General features: G+C 41.3%; 1 protein-coding gene across 2 annotated transcripts in view; it reads right to left on the bottom strand.

The window, feature by feature from the left end:
- Positions 1 to 5,007: 5,007 nt before the first annotated feature.
- Positions 5,008 to 16,776, bottom strand: part of TMTC4 (transmembrane O-mannosyltransferase targeting cadherins 4) — a 64,104-nt gene continuing 52,335 nt past the window's right edge. Inside the window, exons 15-18 of one of the 2 annotated variants that reach the window (XM_035003105.1) lie at positions 10,813 to 10,927; positions 9,376 to 9,488; positions 6,412 to 6,481; positions 5,008 to 5,229 (exon numbers count right to left, since the gene is read on the bottom strand). In XM_035003105.1, the coding sequence (XP_034858996.1) occupies positions 5,081 to 5,229; positions 6,412 to 6,481; positions 9,376 to 9,488; positions 10,813 to 10,927 (447 nt within the window). In that variant the 3' untranslated portion in view covers positions 5,008 to 5,080. Of the gene's footprint in view, positions 5,230 to 6,411; positions 6,482 to 9,375; positions 9,489 to 10,812; positions 10,928 to 12,083; positions 12,160 to 16,776 lie in introns of those variants that run through there. The other variant, XR_004678859.1, reaches the window with a different exon arrangement.

Genomic DNA, 16,776 nt, shown 5'->3' with positions numbered 1-16,776 from the left:
GGAGAAGGCAGAGGTGATTGAACCAATATCTGTTCCTGTGAAATAGAAAATTCAACTTGATTTTAAGTTTCATTGCCTCCAGGAAAAACAGATTCACCAACTGCTGGAGAATTTTGAACACGGAAGGAAAGAAAATGCCCTGGCAACGTGTGACTCGGACAGCTGCAGATATAGAAGACACGAATGCCTGACTGAAGGGCCTGGGGACTCCCTAGGAGAAGCCCCTGGAAAGGGGGCTGGTAACAGTGCTTAAGGCTGAGGTAACATAGACCGAATCTCCACAGGGGCGGGAATCCCCTCTGTTTGCACTTTCCATGGTATCCCCAGCAGCTGGTACAGATGATGCTCAAGAAAATATTTTGGTGGTCGTGGGGGGTGCCTGAGTGGCTCAGTCGGTTGAGTGTCCGACTCTTGATTTCGACTCATGATCTCAGGGACATGAGATTGAGCGCCACGTCAGGCTCCTGGCTCAGCAGGGAGTCTGCTTGAGATTCTCTCTCTCCCTCTGCCCCTCCCCCTTCTCTAAAATAAATAAATAAATCTTAAAAAAAAAAACCCTTAAGAATATTTTGGGAAAAGTAATGTAAGAATAGCACCAGAAATCCTCGTGGTGGGATTGTTCTATATTTTGACTGTGGTGACCACACAACTCACACATGGTAACATCTCATAGAGCTAAATATGCAAATGAGTACATATAAAACTGATGAAATCTCAATAAGGTTGGTAGATGTATCAGTATCGAACTGTTACCATTGGAGGAAACTGGGTGTAGAGTATTGGGAGCTCTGTATTATTTCTTACAACTGCACATGGATCGACAGCGACCTCCCAATAAAAAGTAGTAATGTGAAAAAAAAATAGTAATGTGAGAGTAAAACAATCTCAGGTGACAGCAATCCCAAATGTAGTAGAATGTGAGTCAAGATAGACTGGCTTTGAAAAGCTAAACCCTGTTTTTTTTTAAATTCCAGTCAGTTAACATAAGGTAAACCCTGTTTAAAAGGGAGAGGGCCCTGAGGGAGGAGACATACCAGTCCAAAAGACAGACACATGGATGGAAATCTAAAGGTGGAAGCTCCCCAGAAGGGGAGAAAGAGAAATGGAGAGCTGTGAGTTTAGTGCTAGAAATGCATGATGGATCCCAAAATACAAATCACCAAATTGGGACCAATGCCATGTAGAGTGAAGGGGGCTCCGGTGACCTGAACATCTGTTGGACATCATATTTGGCAGAGCCTCTGTGAAGATTCGGGCTGGCCTTGCTGATGCTTTTCATTCCCAAACTGGGGTTTGGCCAACCATACAAATGTCCAGATGTGTCTACATCTGTCACTATGTGGAACTTGTAACATACAGGGACTTTATTTCCTCTTCTCTAGAGCTATACTCCAACCAGGTTTGGGTCCTAACTCTTGGCTTTTATCAATCTATGTTTAACCGTACGGGAACACTACCATTCCCTCACCCACCACCTCCCGTCCATCACCAAGTGACTCCTAAGCATTTTTAGATCAGTTCGCATGTCTCCAACTTCACTGCCACTTGGTTACAGCAAGCCCTGATCCTTCCCCTGGACACATGGAGCGGTCTCTTCACTCCAATTCCTCCCCCACTGACAGCCCAAGCCATCTTTTCAAAACAGAAATCCCATCGTGTTGCCCCCCTGCTTTGCAGCCTTCCGTGGTTAAGGACGGCTTGGTCTGCAAACCCTGGCAAACCTGGCTCTAGTTACCTTTACCTGCTCCAGCGAGTGTCCTCCCCCGCCTCCTTAGACTTTGTTCGGCAAGGACGCTAGCTTTCTCACTGAAGGGCCTTTGCATGTGGGGTTTCTTATGCACGCAGTCCAGGTGTTCTCAGCCTTGGCCCTGCTGGCACTCGGGGCCAGACCATTTTCTTTGGGGGGGCTATCGTGTGCATCGTAGAATGCGCACTTGTAGCATCCTCCCACCCACCGTCCGTCGGGACAGGCACTGCCGGCTGTCACCTGGGGCCCAATCTCCCCTGGGCGGGAACTACTGGCCTAGAGTGAACTCATTCCTCTCTGCCTAGCAAATCTCAGTTCAGAAGCCCCCTTCTCAGGGATCCCCTCCAGGCAAGATTCAGTCTCCCTCGTCTCGCTCCCTCTTTTTTAAAGATTTTATATATTTGACAGAGAGAGACACAGCGAGAGAGGGAACCAAGCAGGGGGAGTGGGAGAGGGAGAAGCAGGCTTCCCGCCGAGCAGGGAGCCCGATGCGGGGCTCGATCCCAGGACCCTGGGATCATACCTGAGCCGAAGGCAGACGCTCAATGACTGAGCCACCCAGGAGCCCCATCCCTCTTCTCTTATTATCTATTTGATAATTATTGTCTCTCACGGTACTATCCCCTACCTGAGGGCAAGGGGCCATGTCCGCTTCCACTCACCACTGTATTCCCAGTGTCTAGGAGAGTATCTGGCACACAGCCAGTACTTAGATGCATTGAATGAGCAAATGAGTGCGTTTAAGGTCAAATCTGTTTGCTGCAAAATCTACACCCTCCTCCAAAAATCCAAACTATTATTTATTGAGGGTCTACTGGGTCAAGTACTTCATGACCATGAGGGAGGCCTTATTATCCCCATTTTACAGGTGAGATACTGAGGCTTAAGCAATGCTAAATGGCTTGCCTATAACATCACAGTGGGAGAACCCAGACCCAAATCTAGGTTTTCTCACCCCAAAGTCTAAGCTGATAGATGTGAATACAGACATGGATGTCCAATGCTTTCCTGCGGGGCTCAGGCTTTTATTCTGTGGGATATTTAAAGTCAGTAATTTGAAATAAATATAAAGACCATGCTTAAGAAATAGGATAGAATCAGAATCCCAAGGAGCCCCATCAAGGCAGCAGGCTAAGTCTAATGATGAAACTTTTAAGAGAACTACTTATAAGATGCATGTCAACAGGGAAGAAATGTAGCAAACAGACAATTACTGCAAAATGCTTTTCAGGATTTTGCCATTTCACCATCAGGGAGGTGCAGGATGAGGATCAGGACTCTGAGATTTCTCAAACTGGAAACTTCCCCCATGTCTGTCTGGACAAACCCCCATCCTACCCCCTATCAGCAATAAAAACATTAAAATAAAATAAGGGGGAACCAGGACACAGCGTCCTGCTTCTGGTGGCCGGTGGAATGTTGGGATAGAATCCCAAGAAGTAGAGGGTGGCCGCCACCAAAGGGTGGAGAAAGAAGGAAGAGTGCTCAGCTCTGCAGAGACAGAAGACTGCCTGAAGTATCAATCAAATTAATGACTGTTTTCTCTGGAAAGAAGACAGCCGTGATGGAAATCCCGAGAGATGGAGCGGTGACAGCTAAGGGGATTCCTCCTGCAGGCAAGGGTCCCAGATGTGCGTGTCTTGATTTGACACAAAAGTTTTAGTATCGGTAGAAAAAAAAAATCCTGAAGGAGCTTTCACAAGAAATATTTTTCTTTACTCTCAAAAGGCAAGCACTGTTTTAAAGAAAGAAATTTGCTTTAAAAACAAAAAAGACCAACAAGCCTGTAGTGCATCTGTTATCTGCCGAGCTGAGTACTGTAGGAACATAAATAAGAATAAGACAGCTTCTGCCCCCGAGAGATCTATAAATTGTTACTGTTATTTTGGGACCTTTTAAGAAATGTTTGAAACTTCCTTTTCTGATGTATGTCAAACACCAGGACTTTCTTTCCTGATGTACCTTAAACCATCCTAAGTTACAATTTCTAAATGGCAATTCTACGCAGATCTGCCCCCCAAAATGTGAGTGTAGAGAATTAAATACATCTCATTGTGGATCTGTTCATCCCATTCTCTAAACCTGGATAACTCCAGAGTGCAATCCTATTGCATGGTCCCTGACACCAAAGGGAAGCCACATACCAGAAGGACGAATTGGCCACTTCATTTTAAAGGGAAAGGAAGACAAAGTTCACTAACTCGAAAATCATCTATTAAGAGGGCAACACGCCATTTTTATACCAGTTTGTGTAATAATTTTACTGCATAAGAAATTAGAGAGATTGCATAAATCATTAGGTCAACAGCATATACAGAAGAATAAAACAAAGCAGACATGATTATTCTGATCCAGTAAGACAGGAAAAATTTCAATTCTTAAAATTATCACAAACACCCCAAATGTGGCTCCTTTTAAGAGAAAATTTAGCTCTTGCATTTTCTGGATATAGTAATGACTGTAGTTCCATTAAGCCAAATGGAAAACTGCTTCACAGCTAAAAACATAAAAAAGCAACTTACATAGATATGTAGCCCTCTTAATACTGGATGTAACAAAAAGACATCAGGCTGCCTGCTTTTGCCTAAAGCATGGCTTGAATTTTCTATTAATAATAACAGCTTATACAGAATACAAATACAACGTAATTTCCTATGTTATGAAGCTGAAATTGGGAGAATCCAAAAATTATTGCAGGAGTGAGTGTCTTCCAATGGGGAAAAAAGTATATAAATATACTAGATGTTAAAATTTCCTTTCTTCATTCAATTTTTTGCCCTGTTCAAAACATAAGAATACAAATAAATATATGTCCTTACAAGTGAAGTTCCTAGTGCACTGTTTAAAAAAAGATTAAAAAAAAAAATCTTAATTTACTCTTTCTTGTCATTAAATAAAAATTCTAATATACAGACACATTCGATATTTATATAAATTGTAGGAGTCAGTTTGTCATTTCTTGCTCACGACTGACATACAATAGTGTTAGTCCCTATACAACATGGCTCACACCCCAGATGCAGGTTTCATCCTACTGCAAGTCGCTCCAGAGAATTTTTTTTCTTTTTTCTTTTTAATTAAAAAAGATTTCATTCTTGGAATTTTAGAATTTACATTTGAGTCGTCTGAAAAAATACAATTTCAATGCAAAAACCACATCAAGCTTTCAAGAGTATACTGCTGGTGCTGTAATCTTTTTGCATGTCTTTGTTTTCACAGAAAAAAAAACAGAATAAAAAAAACAACATGTAAGACTTTTAAATGGTTAAACATAACCACATAATATTAATGATATGCCTCATGCACACAAACAAAAAATGCAAGAAAAAAGGATCAGACGTCTTTCTTTTGCATTTGTTCCAGCTTTCTTCTTAACAGACCATAATTCTCCTTAGTTCCTGATGCAGTGGGGTCAAGCTGCAGAGAGATTTCATAGTGTTTTTTGGCCAAATTGAGATGTCCCCAGCGATGATAAAGCACAGCTGAAACAGCAAGAGATGGATTTCATTGGAAATGCTTCTGAATACCTTGAAGTATTCCCAACCACTTATAAAAAAAAAAAAAAATATGACAGCACCTCTGCAAACAGTTTTCAAAAATCATTGTTTAAAATAATATTGTTTGTACCACAAACTTTATTTATCATAACCACACTCCCTGGTGATTATCCGTTTAACCATCTCCAGTTACTCCTGGGATTCTGCATATCAACAGACATGACCCATCTCCCTACAACAACATTATTACATAAAGAAGTAAAAGGAAGAGTACACTAAGGTTGCCAGGAAATTTCCAGAAAGTCAGGCTGCATAGGGCTGGGCTCCATCACTGCTCAGAGCCCTGCAGAAGTCCAGCATCTGAATAAAGATGCCCCTACATCTTTTGGCAAAATAATAGCTTGTTTGTTGCTAGCTGGAAATAAGGGCTCTAACATTAAGATCTGACCAGAGAAGGGTAACTAAAATCTAATTATTAGGATGGTAAAGCATCTGATTATTATTGTGATTTTGTAAGTAAAAGTAACTTTTTACATGGGCAGAAGGGCAACTGTTGCTGCTTCGTGATTTTCACAACGAGAAGCTACAGCGTCGGTAGAGAACAGATCTGGTAAAAACATATTCACATGTGGAGCATTCTAAACATTGACACTGTAACGCTCTAAAAATCTTAATTATTGAGATGTAAAAATGGAAGAAAGGAATTCTAAGGCATAGATTATTGTAGATGCACGTTTAGCCAAGACACGAGAGAATATAAGAACACAGAGGAGGTCAGTTATAACGGAAGGCCCACTAGGGAAGAAGGGAAAGGATGTAAATTAGACCAGAGACTTCCAAAGTACCTCTCAGTTTGACATTCTAGGATCTTTCAAAGGAAGAAAATCAAAGTAGATCATAAGAAGGGGATAAACTGAGTGGGGGATTATTGGGGTTGGTCTGGTCATACAATTATGATTTGTAAATATGACTATTATATACCTACCTTTTTAATGTGTTAATTTCTTAAAAAAAAAAAAAAAAACACATCTCAGAACCAGATTATAAAGGCTAATACAGGCTAGGCTTGAAAAAACCATTCTTCCAATATCGATTTTACAGAAATGCACCCATTTCTTTCAACTCACACAGAATTTCAACAGGATCCAAATGGAAAAATTTCCTTACCCAAATTGCCATGGTAACTTGCAGCATTTGGATGAGCTTTAATTGCTTTGAGGAATAAAGCTTCAGATTCCTGGAGAATGATATAAAAAATAAGGTATTACACTACGCAAAAGCCACACACAGTTTTGCTGCTTACGGTTTTCAAACTTTTAATGTCCTTGTTGTGTACCACTGTGTCCTTCTCCCAGCAACATCTGGGAAGGCCAGCGGGACCACACCCTGTTAAGAGGTTCTGAAGGGCAGGCAGGGAAGTGTGCGACAGGGAAAGGTGACAGGGTAGCAGTGAGGGGAAGATGGGGGGCGGGTGGAAAGCAGTGGGGGCAGCAGAGAGAGGGTGGATATGCTAAGGAGCTCTGTTACCCGCCTCCCAGAAAGGGATGGAATTTTGCAACTTGAAGTAAGTAGCTCTGTTCAGGGTGCAGTGAAGGATAAGCCAAAGTCAAATGGCCAGGAAAGGGCTGGGTGATTGAGGACACCCACAAAATCGTTATTTTCAGTCAGCCTCAATGAGCTCATTTCCAGGATTCTCAAGGTAGGAGCCGGGGCCAATTTAACCTCCCCCAAGAACTCACAACCCTCTCAGCAATCCATAAGTAGCCCATTCATCTGGAAAAAATAAGCAGAGAGAATGAGGGAGGGATGGCCATCTGCCATCTAAGCGGTCACAGTACTGTGTATGACCACGACCAAATGCCCCTGATGGGTGTGAACTGATTCTTGTATAGACTTGCATTTCCTCCAAATAGTGCTCATTTCCAATCGGGTTGCTATGAGGCAGGACCAAGTGTCTTCTCACCTTATCATTACTGGACCATGGCTTCCTGGATGGTCCCATTCGACCATAATACCAGGAAATAAAGATGCCTAACTGTTCTTTGCTGACACCTGCCGGGGTAGCTATTCATACCATATACATTCGTGTTCCCGAAGGGACACACATGTGTTAGTGAGTATCAAACACTAAGCTGAAACACTGAAGTTGTTGGTTCGGGATGCGTTTGCTCCTTCTAGCTGCACCTTCTGTGAGTTTTCCAAGCGGGCTTCCCACATCTAGGATCACACATTTTATAAAGTATAGGAAGACAGATTCTTTGTCCTGAGATGGCCTGTGGTACTCCTGAGAAGCAGGCTGGGCATTTGGGCAAACATCTCTGAAACCACAACCTTTTAGAGAGAGCTGGCAGAGAAAAACTTGTATTTTGGAAATGTCATCCAAAAAGGACTGAATGAAGACATCCGGGTAACATACAAGATGTCAGCAAACATCACTTCCAGAACTCAGAGTCAGTGTCTATGTGCCAAGTTAGAGTAGCTGAAACTCCTTCAAGGTAGTGTTAAGGTTCTCCTGCCATGTTAGGTGCATTGGAAAACACATCAAATGGATTGTATAGCTTTGTAGCTATGCTCTAAGTAGCTATGCTTTCTGACGACTTTCAAACACTACCATTTAGCTTGAGGAATAGGAAGGCCAGGGAATTTAAATCGACTTTAAAATTTCTCCTCTTTCCTTATCTTAGACTCAGCACCCTGGCCTAGACAATTAGGATGCAAAATGTATAGAAAAATAGGAAACCCACTTCTCCGTTCTGCTCTATGGAGTATTTTCTACTTTATCTGGGGAAAAAAAGAACAATGTGAACTGGAAGCCAAATATACCGTGGGTTCTGTCCCCTTAATAGAATTCTAGTTTATATAGACTGTGGGATGATAGAAAAATCAATACAGTGGTTACATAAGCTGTTTCTTGAAAATGACCAGCTGTAGCCGGTGGTCGCTGGATGCTCTAGAGCTGTCCCAGGCTGATGGAGAAGGCTGGAGAAGTCGAGAGACGGGAAAACCACAAACCTTACCTTCTTCCCCCAGCTCTACACAGGTAAACCCATAAAAAATAAAAATTAACCCCCTCAAAAACCATCCTCTGGAGCAAAAGCTAGAAATGTTAAAACATATACTGAAGCTATTAAACTCTCTGATATTTATTTTATTTTTTTAATTTTTAATTTTTTTAAACTCCCTGATATTTGAAAATGAGAGATGTGCATGCAATATCTTACTGTTATTGTGGAAAACTATGCTGATAATGATATCTGATGAGCAGAAGAGAAGTAAATACGTGGGACAAACATGAATTAATCACCTCCTTAGGCCTCATGTGATCAAAATCAGACATAGCTCTCGATTCCGAAAGAAAATCCTTCTGTCACGAAGGATTAAGGTCCTGCTTCTGGAAGTGTGTTTTCTGTAACATCTGCGTTAGAAACCCAGGATGCTAGTTAAAAGTGCACCATGCCTGACTTTACCCCGCCAACTGAGACAGCACCTCTTGTGGGGAGGCATCTGGGCCAGCTGCATCTAACACACTCCCTCCCTGGCTCTGACACATAAATTTAAAGTTTGAGATCACGGGTGTTAGGAACCCTGAGTCCCCTTAGGGACACAGGGCATCATGCCCCTTTTGATTCATAGTCCACTCCTGGCCAGTCCTGGGAGCCAGGTCAGAGAGAGCCCGGATCTCGTATCTTGTGGTTCCGTTGGTCAGCCTTTCCAGGGCCTTGCGGATGACCTACGACATAACTCTAGATGTGGAGAAACCTGGAGGCAGCAAGCACTAGTCCTGTATTCCCCATGGGCTGTTGTTCCTTTAGTGCAGAAACTGGCAGGCGCCAGGGTGGGGGCTGGGGCAGCTGCTAGGATGAGCTGTCACTGCCTCTTCTTTGGGGCTTCTCCTCCCCTCCCCACGTTTGCGCAACGGTAATGAACGCTGATGAGAAAGGACATGAAGTCTGACCCTGCAAATCCATCTTTTGGGCGGCTTCTCCAGAAAGCAAATTGACCAAGTCACACTGGTGCACGGCTCTCACTGTTTTGGCCTAATTCTGAATTTAACTGGGCAGAAATAACATTTATGGCTTCTGTCAGATGCTGGCATTGATCGCAAGAAATCGCGGCCTCCGGTTTACACACCTTGTATTTCTGGGACTTCCCCAGCACGTTTGCCAACGAGAACATCAGAGAGTGATCATTAGGTATTAATTCCAGTGCCTCTCTTCCAACTGCTTCAGCTTGGGCTAAATTACCTGCAAGGAAAACACAGAAACACTTAAGAAAACATGTTAACATTGTACTGGTATTTCATTCTAACAGTGCTTAATGTGCATTGTATACAATGATTAGGAATAACTCCTTAAGAAAATCAATGAAGAATGCGTAACATGGGGCGCCTGGGTGGCTCAGTCGTTAGGCGTCTGCCTTCGGCTCAGCTCGTGATCTGTCAGGGTCCTGGGATCGAGCCCCACATCAGGCTCCCTGCTCGGCAGGAAGCCTGTTTCCCCCTCTCCCACTCCCCCTGCTTGTGTTCCCTCTCTCGCTGTGTCTCCGTCAAATAAATAAATAAAATCTTAAAAAAAAAAAAAAAGAATGCATAACACATGTACACATACAGTATCTACACAACGTACATATGCACATACAACACACACATGCACGATACACCTATCCACACATACACACAAAATACACGTATATACACAACACACATACATGACGTGATCAGTTGCAAAACCACTGCAGTCCAGCACAATTCTGATATAATATACAAACAGCCTTTGATTAAATTCTGTAAAAGCACATAAAACCTAATTTTAATTTTTCCCCAGATACCAGTTACACCTAAATTGGAGAAAGCCAGTCTGTAGAATAACAGTATCCATAGTAACACTTTAATAACTGAGTATTTATCATGTTGAAGTACACATTTTATACCTTCATGAGAAGCAAGTGTGTATCTCTTTTCCACACTGCTTAGACGGCTCACTGGCTTGAAATTCTGCCAAATTAAAACTATTATTTCTTATGGGATGCTTGGATTTTCAAAAGTAGGGGAGCGGAGTAACTCCCAGTTGATGGGGCTAAGATCCTGGCTGAGAAACCACACTGTCAAGTCTGTTAGCATTATATCTCAACTAAGAATCCATGGCTCTGAGTGTAGGTTTGAGGGCATCTCCTTTAAGAAGAGTCCATGAACTGTAGAGCATGGACCTTGCATTTATTAACCCCAAAGCCATTATTGTTCACTTTTGGGTACCTCCAGCAGCCTAGACGACGGACAATGCTAGATTACAGGCTCCAGAAGAAATGAGATATTAGCGCCCATCTTCCCCTATGGCTCAGCACTAATTCTAAGTGTCATTTCCCCCAAACATACATATTTCAATATGTCAAAGGAAACTCTATTTTCTATAAGAATAATTTTTGTCATGTAAAATATTAGCCCATATTAATTTTTTTTTTTAACTCATACACACTAGAGAAAAAAAGCACATATAATCTGTTTCCTACTTATCCAGTGGCATGGTACTGTGGCGTCTTGTCCTCTGATGTATGCAAGGCGCCTTTCTGTACCTGTGTTATCGAGGAGTATGATCATGTTGTTCCAAGCCAAACTGTGTTCCGGCTTCAGCACAGTCGCATTCCTCCACGCGTTCAGGGCATCCACGTGGCGGTTTAGATCTGCATACTGAAAATAAAGCACGGCCCTGAAAAATCAATATTCCAATGTCGTTGCTTCATCTAAGACATACCCAAAACCAAACCCCAAACTAAACAAAGCCTAACTAGTGCTTACTGAGCTTCTAAGTTTTCACAGTAACTCATTTGATCCTCAAAATATCTCACTGAAGTAGATAACCATCCCCATTGTACAGATGGAACAACGGAGGCACAGAGAAATTAAGTTAATTTCTCAAAGTTACATGTTGCTCAAAGTTACGTGTCTAGAAATGGTAAACAGGAATGAGCATCAGGTGGTCTAGTTCCTGAGCCTACAACCTCTTGACTGTAATTCATAATTTAGCGATTCTAGGCGTCAACTAATATTTAAGACTCCTGGAGAGACATGAATTAAAAACCTAATCATTACTCTTTTTCTAGAAAGACTTCACATAGTGTATCTTTGGTAAGGTATTATTTAAAGCAGTAAATAAAATATTTAATGTAACAGCTACATATGTCAAATTCACCTTGTGAAGGATGCTTTAGTAGGCTCTTCCTGCCTACATCTAAGCTACATACAAAGTGATGAGTGTGTCAGACATATTAGTGAAGTCCTTGGAAAAGTCTTAAGTGGCAACATGAAACCCCTTGGCGATTTTTTTTTTAAAGATTTTATTTTTAAGTAATCTCTACACCCAACGTGGAGCTTGAACTCACAACCCCGAGATCAAGAGTTGTGTGCTCTACGGACTGAGCCAGCCAGGCGCCCTGCTTTGGCAATTTGAAGCCTGTTTGCCTCCTTTAGGAAGGAGAGAATTATCTGTTGCTTTCTTTTGAGAGGGCGTGTTGTTTAACACTGAAAACACCACAAAATGTGGGGCTCTCAATGTGCATGGTTAATAAGAGCATTCCGAGGGAGAAAGTGATGGGTTTTTTCTAGCAGGTGATCCTCTCGCCCTCTTTAACTCAGTTCAAATGCCCATCTTATTTGAATGAACTTAGTTCCTTTACCTCTGCAAAAACTACAAATGATAACAATTTATCCAAGTTTAAGGCAATTCCTTCCTAACTGGCAAGTCTTTTTATTAGACAACAGAAACATTTTGACTTTATGACCCACCCACCCACAGCAAACTGGTGGCATATTAGGTAAGGAAAATAAGGGTTTAATTATGGAAAACCTATGAATATCCATTTGCTGATGATGTTGTCAGATTTCCCATGAGACTCAGAAAACTCCAGTCACAATATTTCACCCTGTAAGTAAGGAAATGATGTGAAAAGTTCAAAAAGTAAAATAATTAAGGGTGTTAATTATACCAATATTTAATTGCTTGTATCGGAGTTTCCATTGATTTCTTGGTCAAGTCTCTCTAGTGAGTGACATGCATTTGAGGCAGTTGGACAAAATCTGTGGTGACATTCTTAATACATAGGCAAACCAACAAAACTTCATTTACACAACAACAAAATTCTTCACATATTTTATTATTTCTTCTTCTTATTACTATTTACTGAAGAACAACAGACTGAATCAGGTAAAATTTACTGTACTTTTATTTTGTCTCAACTCTCCCCTTCTTATAGCATCTATATGAAGTGAACCAGCACTTTAAGGGAAGCAGAGAAAAATGGTGATTTGGCCAGAACTACTCACCCAGACAGGGGACAGGTAATGCACACATTATTTACCCATGAGCTTTATGCCCATCCTTCCGTACTCTGCAAAACACATTTCTCAGAGTCCTTTGCCACTTGGCTCCTTGCTAGGTTTCTGCCAGCAGGAGTCATGGGTGACATCAGATGGTTGCAAGAGGGGCCCTTTCCCTCACTCTCACACTGTCCCTCCTTCTCCTTGGCCGTGCATCTGAAGGGGCTATGTCTCCCCCTCCACTGCCAGGCTGGAAGCAGTGGTCCTCCTTCATGATTTTAGCTCTTGAGATTATGGTGGCTCCTGAGATGGCAGCCCCTTTATATTCTAGTAGTGCCATTTCCTCCTGTTTGTTCATGTAACCCTACAGGGTTTCCTTATACTCTCAGAGTTAACATCATCTTTCCATTTCTGTCATCCAGCCTTCCAACAATTGTTTAAACAATTCCCTACATAGAATCTTCTCTATTTAAAATACTTAGCATGGGGGCACCTGGATGCCTCAGTCCAAAGAGCATGCGACCCCTGATCTTGGGGTTGTAAGTTTGAGCCTCAGGCTGGGTATAGAGATTACTATAAATAAATAAATAAATAAACAAACAAACAAACAAACAAACTAAATACAATACAATAATTGGCATGGTTTCTGTTTTTCTGAATGGCTCCTAACTGATACGATCAGTCATTGCATAATGAATCGTCTCTAGTTAATATCTCCAGTCACTATTACTGAAATTCTCTAATGGTAACATGTCGCAAATAATCCAGCTTTTCCCAATTTTCTATTTCACAAGGAAACTGCATTATATTCCCTTCTTATAAGGGTGCAGAATTCAAAGCACATTTCTGTCTCTCATTACTAAAGAGTGACTAGGAGGATTTTTAAAAAGAAAAATTTATGTTACTAAGTTCATCTTATTCACCAATATATAAATGTGTTGGTTGAGCTGTTAAAGATTAAGCTCTCAGTGCTTTTAAGCTGTCAGGCAGGCAAAAGCTGGATAATTAAACAACAATGGAGAGCAAAATCTTTAAATAAGAACAGTTGGCAGAAGGGAACACAGGAAGATCATTTCATGGTAGCATAATTAGTAAACAATATACACAAAGAGTGCTACAAAGTCTAATATACTTAATACTACAGATGATCCTCTACATGAATGTGGGAATGAATTCCAAGGACTGGAGCACATGGATAAAATCCTGACTTTTACAGTCTGTTTTCTTTTCTTTGGATCCAACTCTTACAAAGGGCTTATTTAGCATAAATTCTCTATTTTCCAAACCCCAAGGAACTGCAGTGATAGGCAGTTACTAGGGGAAGGAAAAATACTGCCAAGTATTAGAGCCTTAAGTGTAACCTGGAAGACTGTAGGCAGATACACTCTGCAAATAGTAATCTAAAAAACTACCTCCAGAACAGAAGAAAAAATGGAAGAATTCATATGGATATCAACTATAATGTCGTGCAAGTCTTAGTGTACTAGACACAGTAAATAGAAACAGTCATCCCTGCAAGTGTTCAGATAATACCCAATTTGCTCCCATCCCCCATTTTCACTTCATTGACTTTGCAAGGATCCACCCTGCCTTGTATGTGATTGAAGTTTTTGGTCTCTACTTGTATCATTATGGTGAGGTTTTACTGTCTTCTCACCCTCATCCCCACAGAGAACAATACAGAGGATCAAAATATGCCATCCCAAATATACCACTCAGATGTAAGGATTATTGCACTAAAGACATTTGAGATTTGACAGATGCAGAAAGAAGCCTTCCTGGAACTTCCCTTATCTGACTAAAAGCAGAAACACAGACATAAGGACTGCCATAAATCCCCCTCTCCTGGGGACGTTTTATGGCCATGAAGAAGGACCCACACAAACCTTCGTTAGTTTCCACCCGTATTTACCTTCTGACAATGTGCCACCCTTAGAAGCCTAAAACCTCTTCCTTTCTCTTGTCACTTCTCTACGAAGTTATTGTTCTTTGTTAAGATGCTATATAAGCCCAAGTTCTAACCACCTCTTTGAGTTACTCATCACTGAGTTTTTCCCATGTGTACGCACAATGCATGTCTGGATAAACTCTTTTTTTTTTTCTCTTGTTAATCTGTCTGTAGTCAGTCTAAGTTGCAGGGCCCCAAAGACAGAACCTAAGAGGGTAGAGGAAAGTTTTTTTTAATCTGCCTTCAACAGCTTCTCACTAGAATAATTTAAGCTCTCCTTGAATCTTCAGGTTTCACAGAGAAAGCTGTTTCAACATCCATGTATGTAACTAGATCGTAAGGCACAGAATTATAAAATGTAAAAAGAAACAGAAATGTGGGAAAGGCCAAGTGGCTCTAGAGAAAGTTATGTGGGACAACAGGAATTGCCTGCTATCAATTTTCCTTGTTTAAACATCTTGCTGTTACATGGATTCAGTCATATTACTGCCACCTTCCTCCAAGTCCAGGGAGAAACAATTCCTCTTTTCCACACTAGAGCATGCATATAGAGACAGTATCTTCCCAGGATACATCATACGTGAAACACGTTTTCTATTCTTTGAATAATAAACACAAAGCCACTTCACTTTAAAATTTATAACACATGCAGTACCTGCTCATTTAAAGGGACATATGCATAGTGGGAGAAGTAAAATTTCACCATCATTAGCCACACGTTCCTGTCACTTAGTTTCCTCCATTCATAAAATTCTGCCTCCACAACATGCAATATCACTGCTACCCAATCCAGAAACAAAGAAGTTTAGACCAAACACATTCCCATCATGCTAAGAACTGAAGCTTGGATTTTCAATAATCCTTAAAGCAACTCATGTTTTCTAGGCTGCCTTCCTCAAACAGTCTCTTCTGCTCTGAGCTGGTCAGTCTGTCTTCTCAGTGCTCAGATAGATCTGCTTCCCAAATGCAGGGCCAACAACAGGGTATTGGAATGACTGGAGAATTTTGTTGGTTTGTTTTGTAAATACAGATCATCTATGGGGCCTATAATTTCATAAATCTAAGATGGGGTGGGAGGACTTGGATATTCAACCAGTTTGGGGAACCACTCGTTTTGATAACACAAGGACTCCATAAAACCAAGAAGTCTCCAGACCCTTAAAGTGAGGATAAACAGGCATCTCTTTAAAACAACTTTGATGTCATCGTACCTGTGAGGCTAGGCTGGATGAAATCTGAAAAATTATATCTTAAACTTCTTTTAAAAGTCACATCATGGGCGCCTGGGTGGCTCAGTTGGTTAAGTGACTGCCTTCGGCTCAGGTCATGATCCTGGAGTCCCGGGATCGAGTCCCACATCGGGCTCCCTGCTCGGTGGAGAGTCCGCTTCTCCCTCTGACCCTCCTCCCTCACATGCTCTCTGTCTCTCATTCTCTCTCTCAAATAAATAAATAAAATCTTTAAAAAAAAAAGAAAGTCACATCACTATATGTGTATTCCACATATAGTGTGGCTAAATGAGCAAAACCTTTTCCCCTTAACAATTTCATTTAATCAAACTGAATATATTAGGAACCTATGTAGTTAGTTTCTTGAAACCAAATTAAAGGCTTAACTCAAGGGAGAATATAATCATTCTTATTTAAGGAATTTTGCTGTTTGTGGGTAAGTCTGTTTTCCCCCAGCCTTACAGAGATATAATTGGCGTAGAACCTTCATAAGTTTAAAGTGTACAACGTGATGATGTGATACCTGTGTATATATCACAATAAGGTTAGTTCTAACGCCTCCATCACCTCACATCATTGTGTGGCTGGTTCTTTTCTTCATTAAGAAAATCCAGAGCTGGGGCGCCTGGGTGGCTCAGTTGGTTAAGCGGCTGCCTTCGGCTCAGGTCATGATCCTGGAGTCCCGGGATCGAGTCCCGCATCGGGCTCCCTGCTCGGCAGGGAGCCTGCTTCTCCCTCTGACCCTCCCCCCTCTCGTGTGCTTGCTCTCTGTCTCTCTCATTCTCTCTGTCTCAAATAAATAAAAAAAAAAAAAAAAGAAAGAAAATCCAGAGCTATAAGGATTGAGCTGTGCATCCTCATGGAGGTTTTTCAGAAGCAATGACAGAATCCATGTCACCACCATTTACCAATACATGCTTTCACATTTTAAGATTACTGAACTTATTGTATTAACTACTGTTGCAATATTTATTTGAATAAAGAAATAAAGTGTAAGAAAGGAAAATCAAGAGCAATTAGATCTTTAGTCAGTAACTAAGAAAAGA

This window comes from Mirounga leonina, unplaced genomic scaffold, assembly GCF_011800145.1.
Source record: "Mirounga leonina isolate KUSES-001 unplaced genomic scaffold, KU_Mleo_1.0 Mir_127, whole genome shotgun sequence".
Taxonomy (NCBI): domain Eukaryota; kingdom Metazoa; phylum Chordata; class Mammalia; order Carnivora; family Phocidae; genus Mirounga; species Mirounga leonina.
This window is presented reverse-complemented; position numbering and strand designations above follow the sequence as displayed.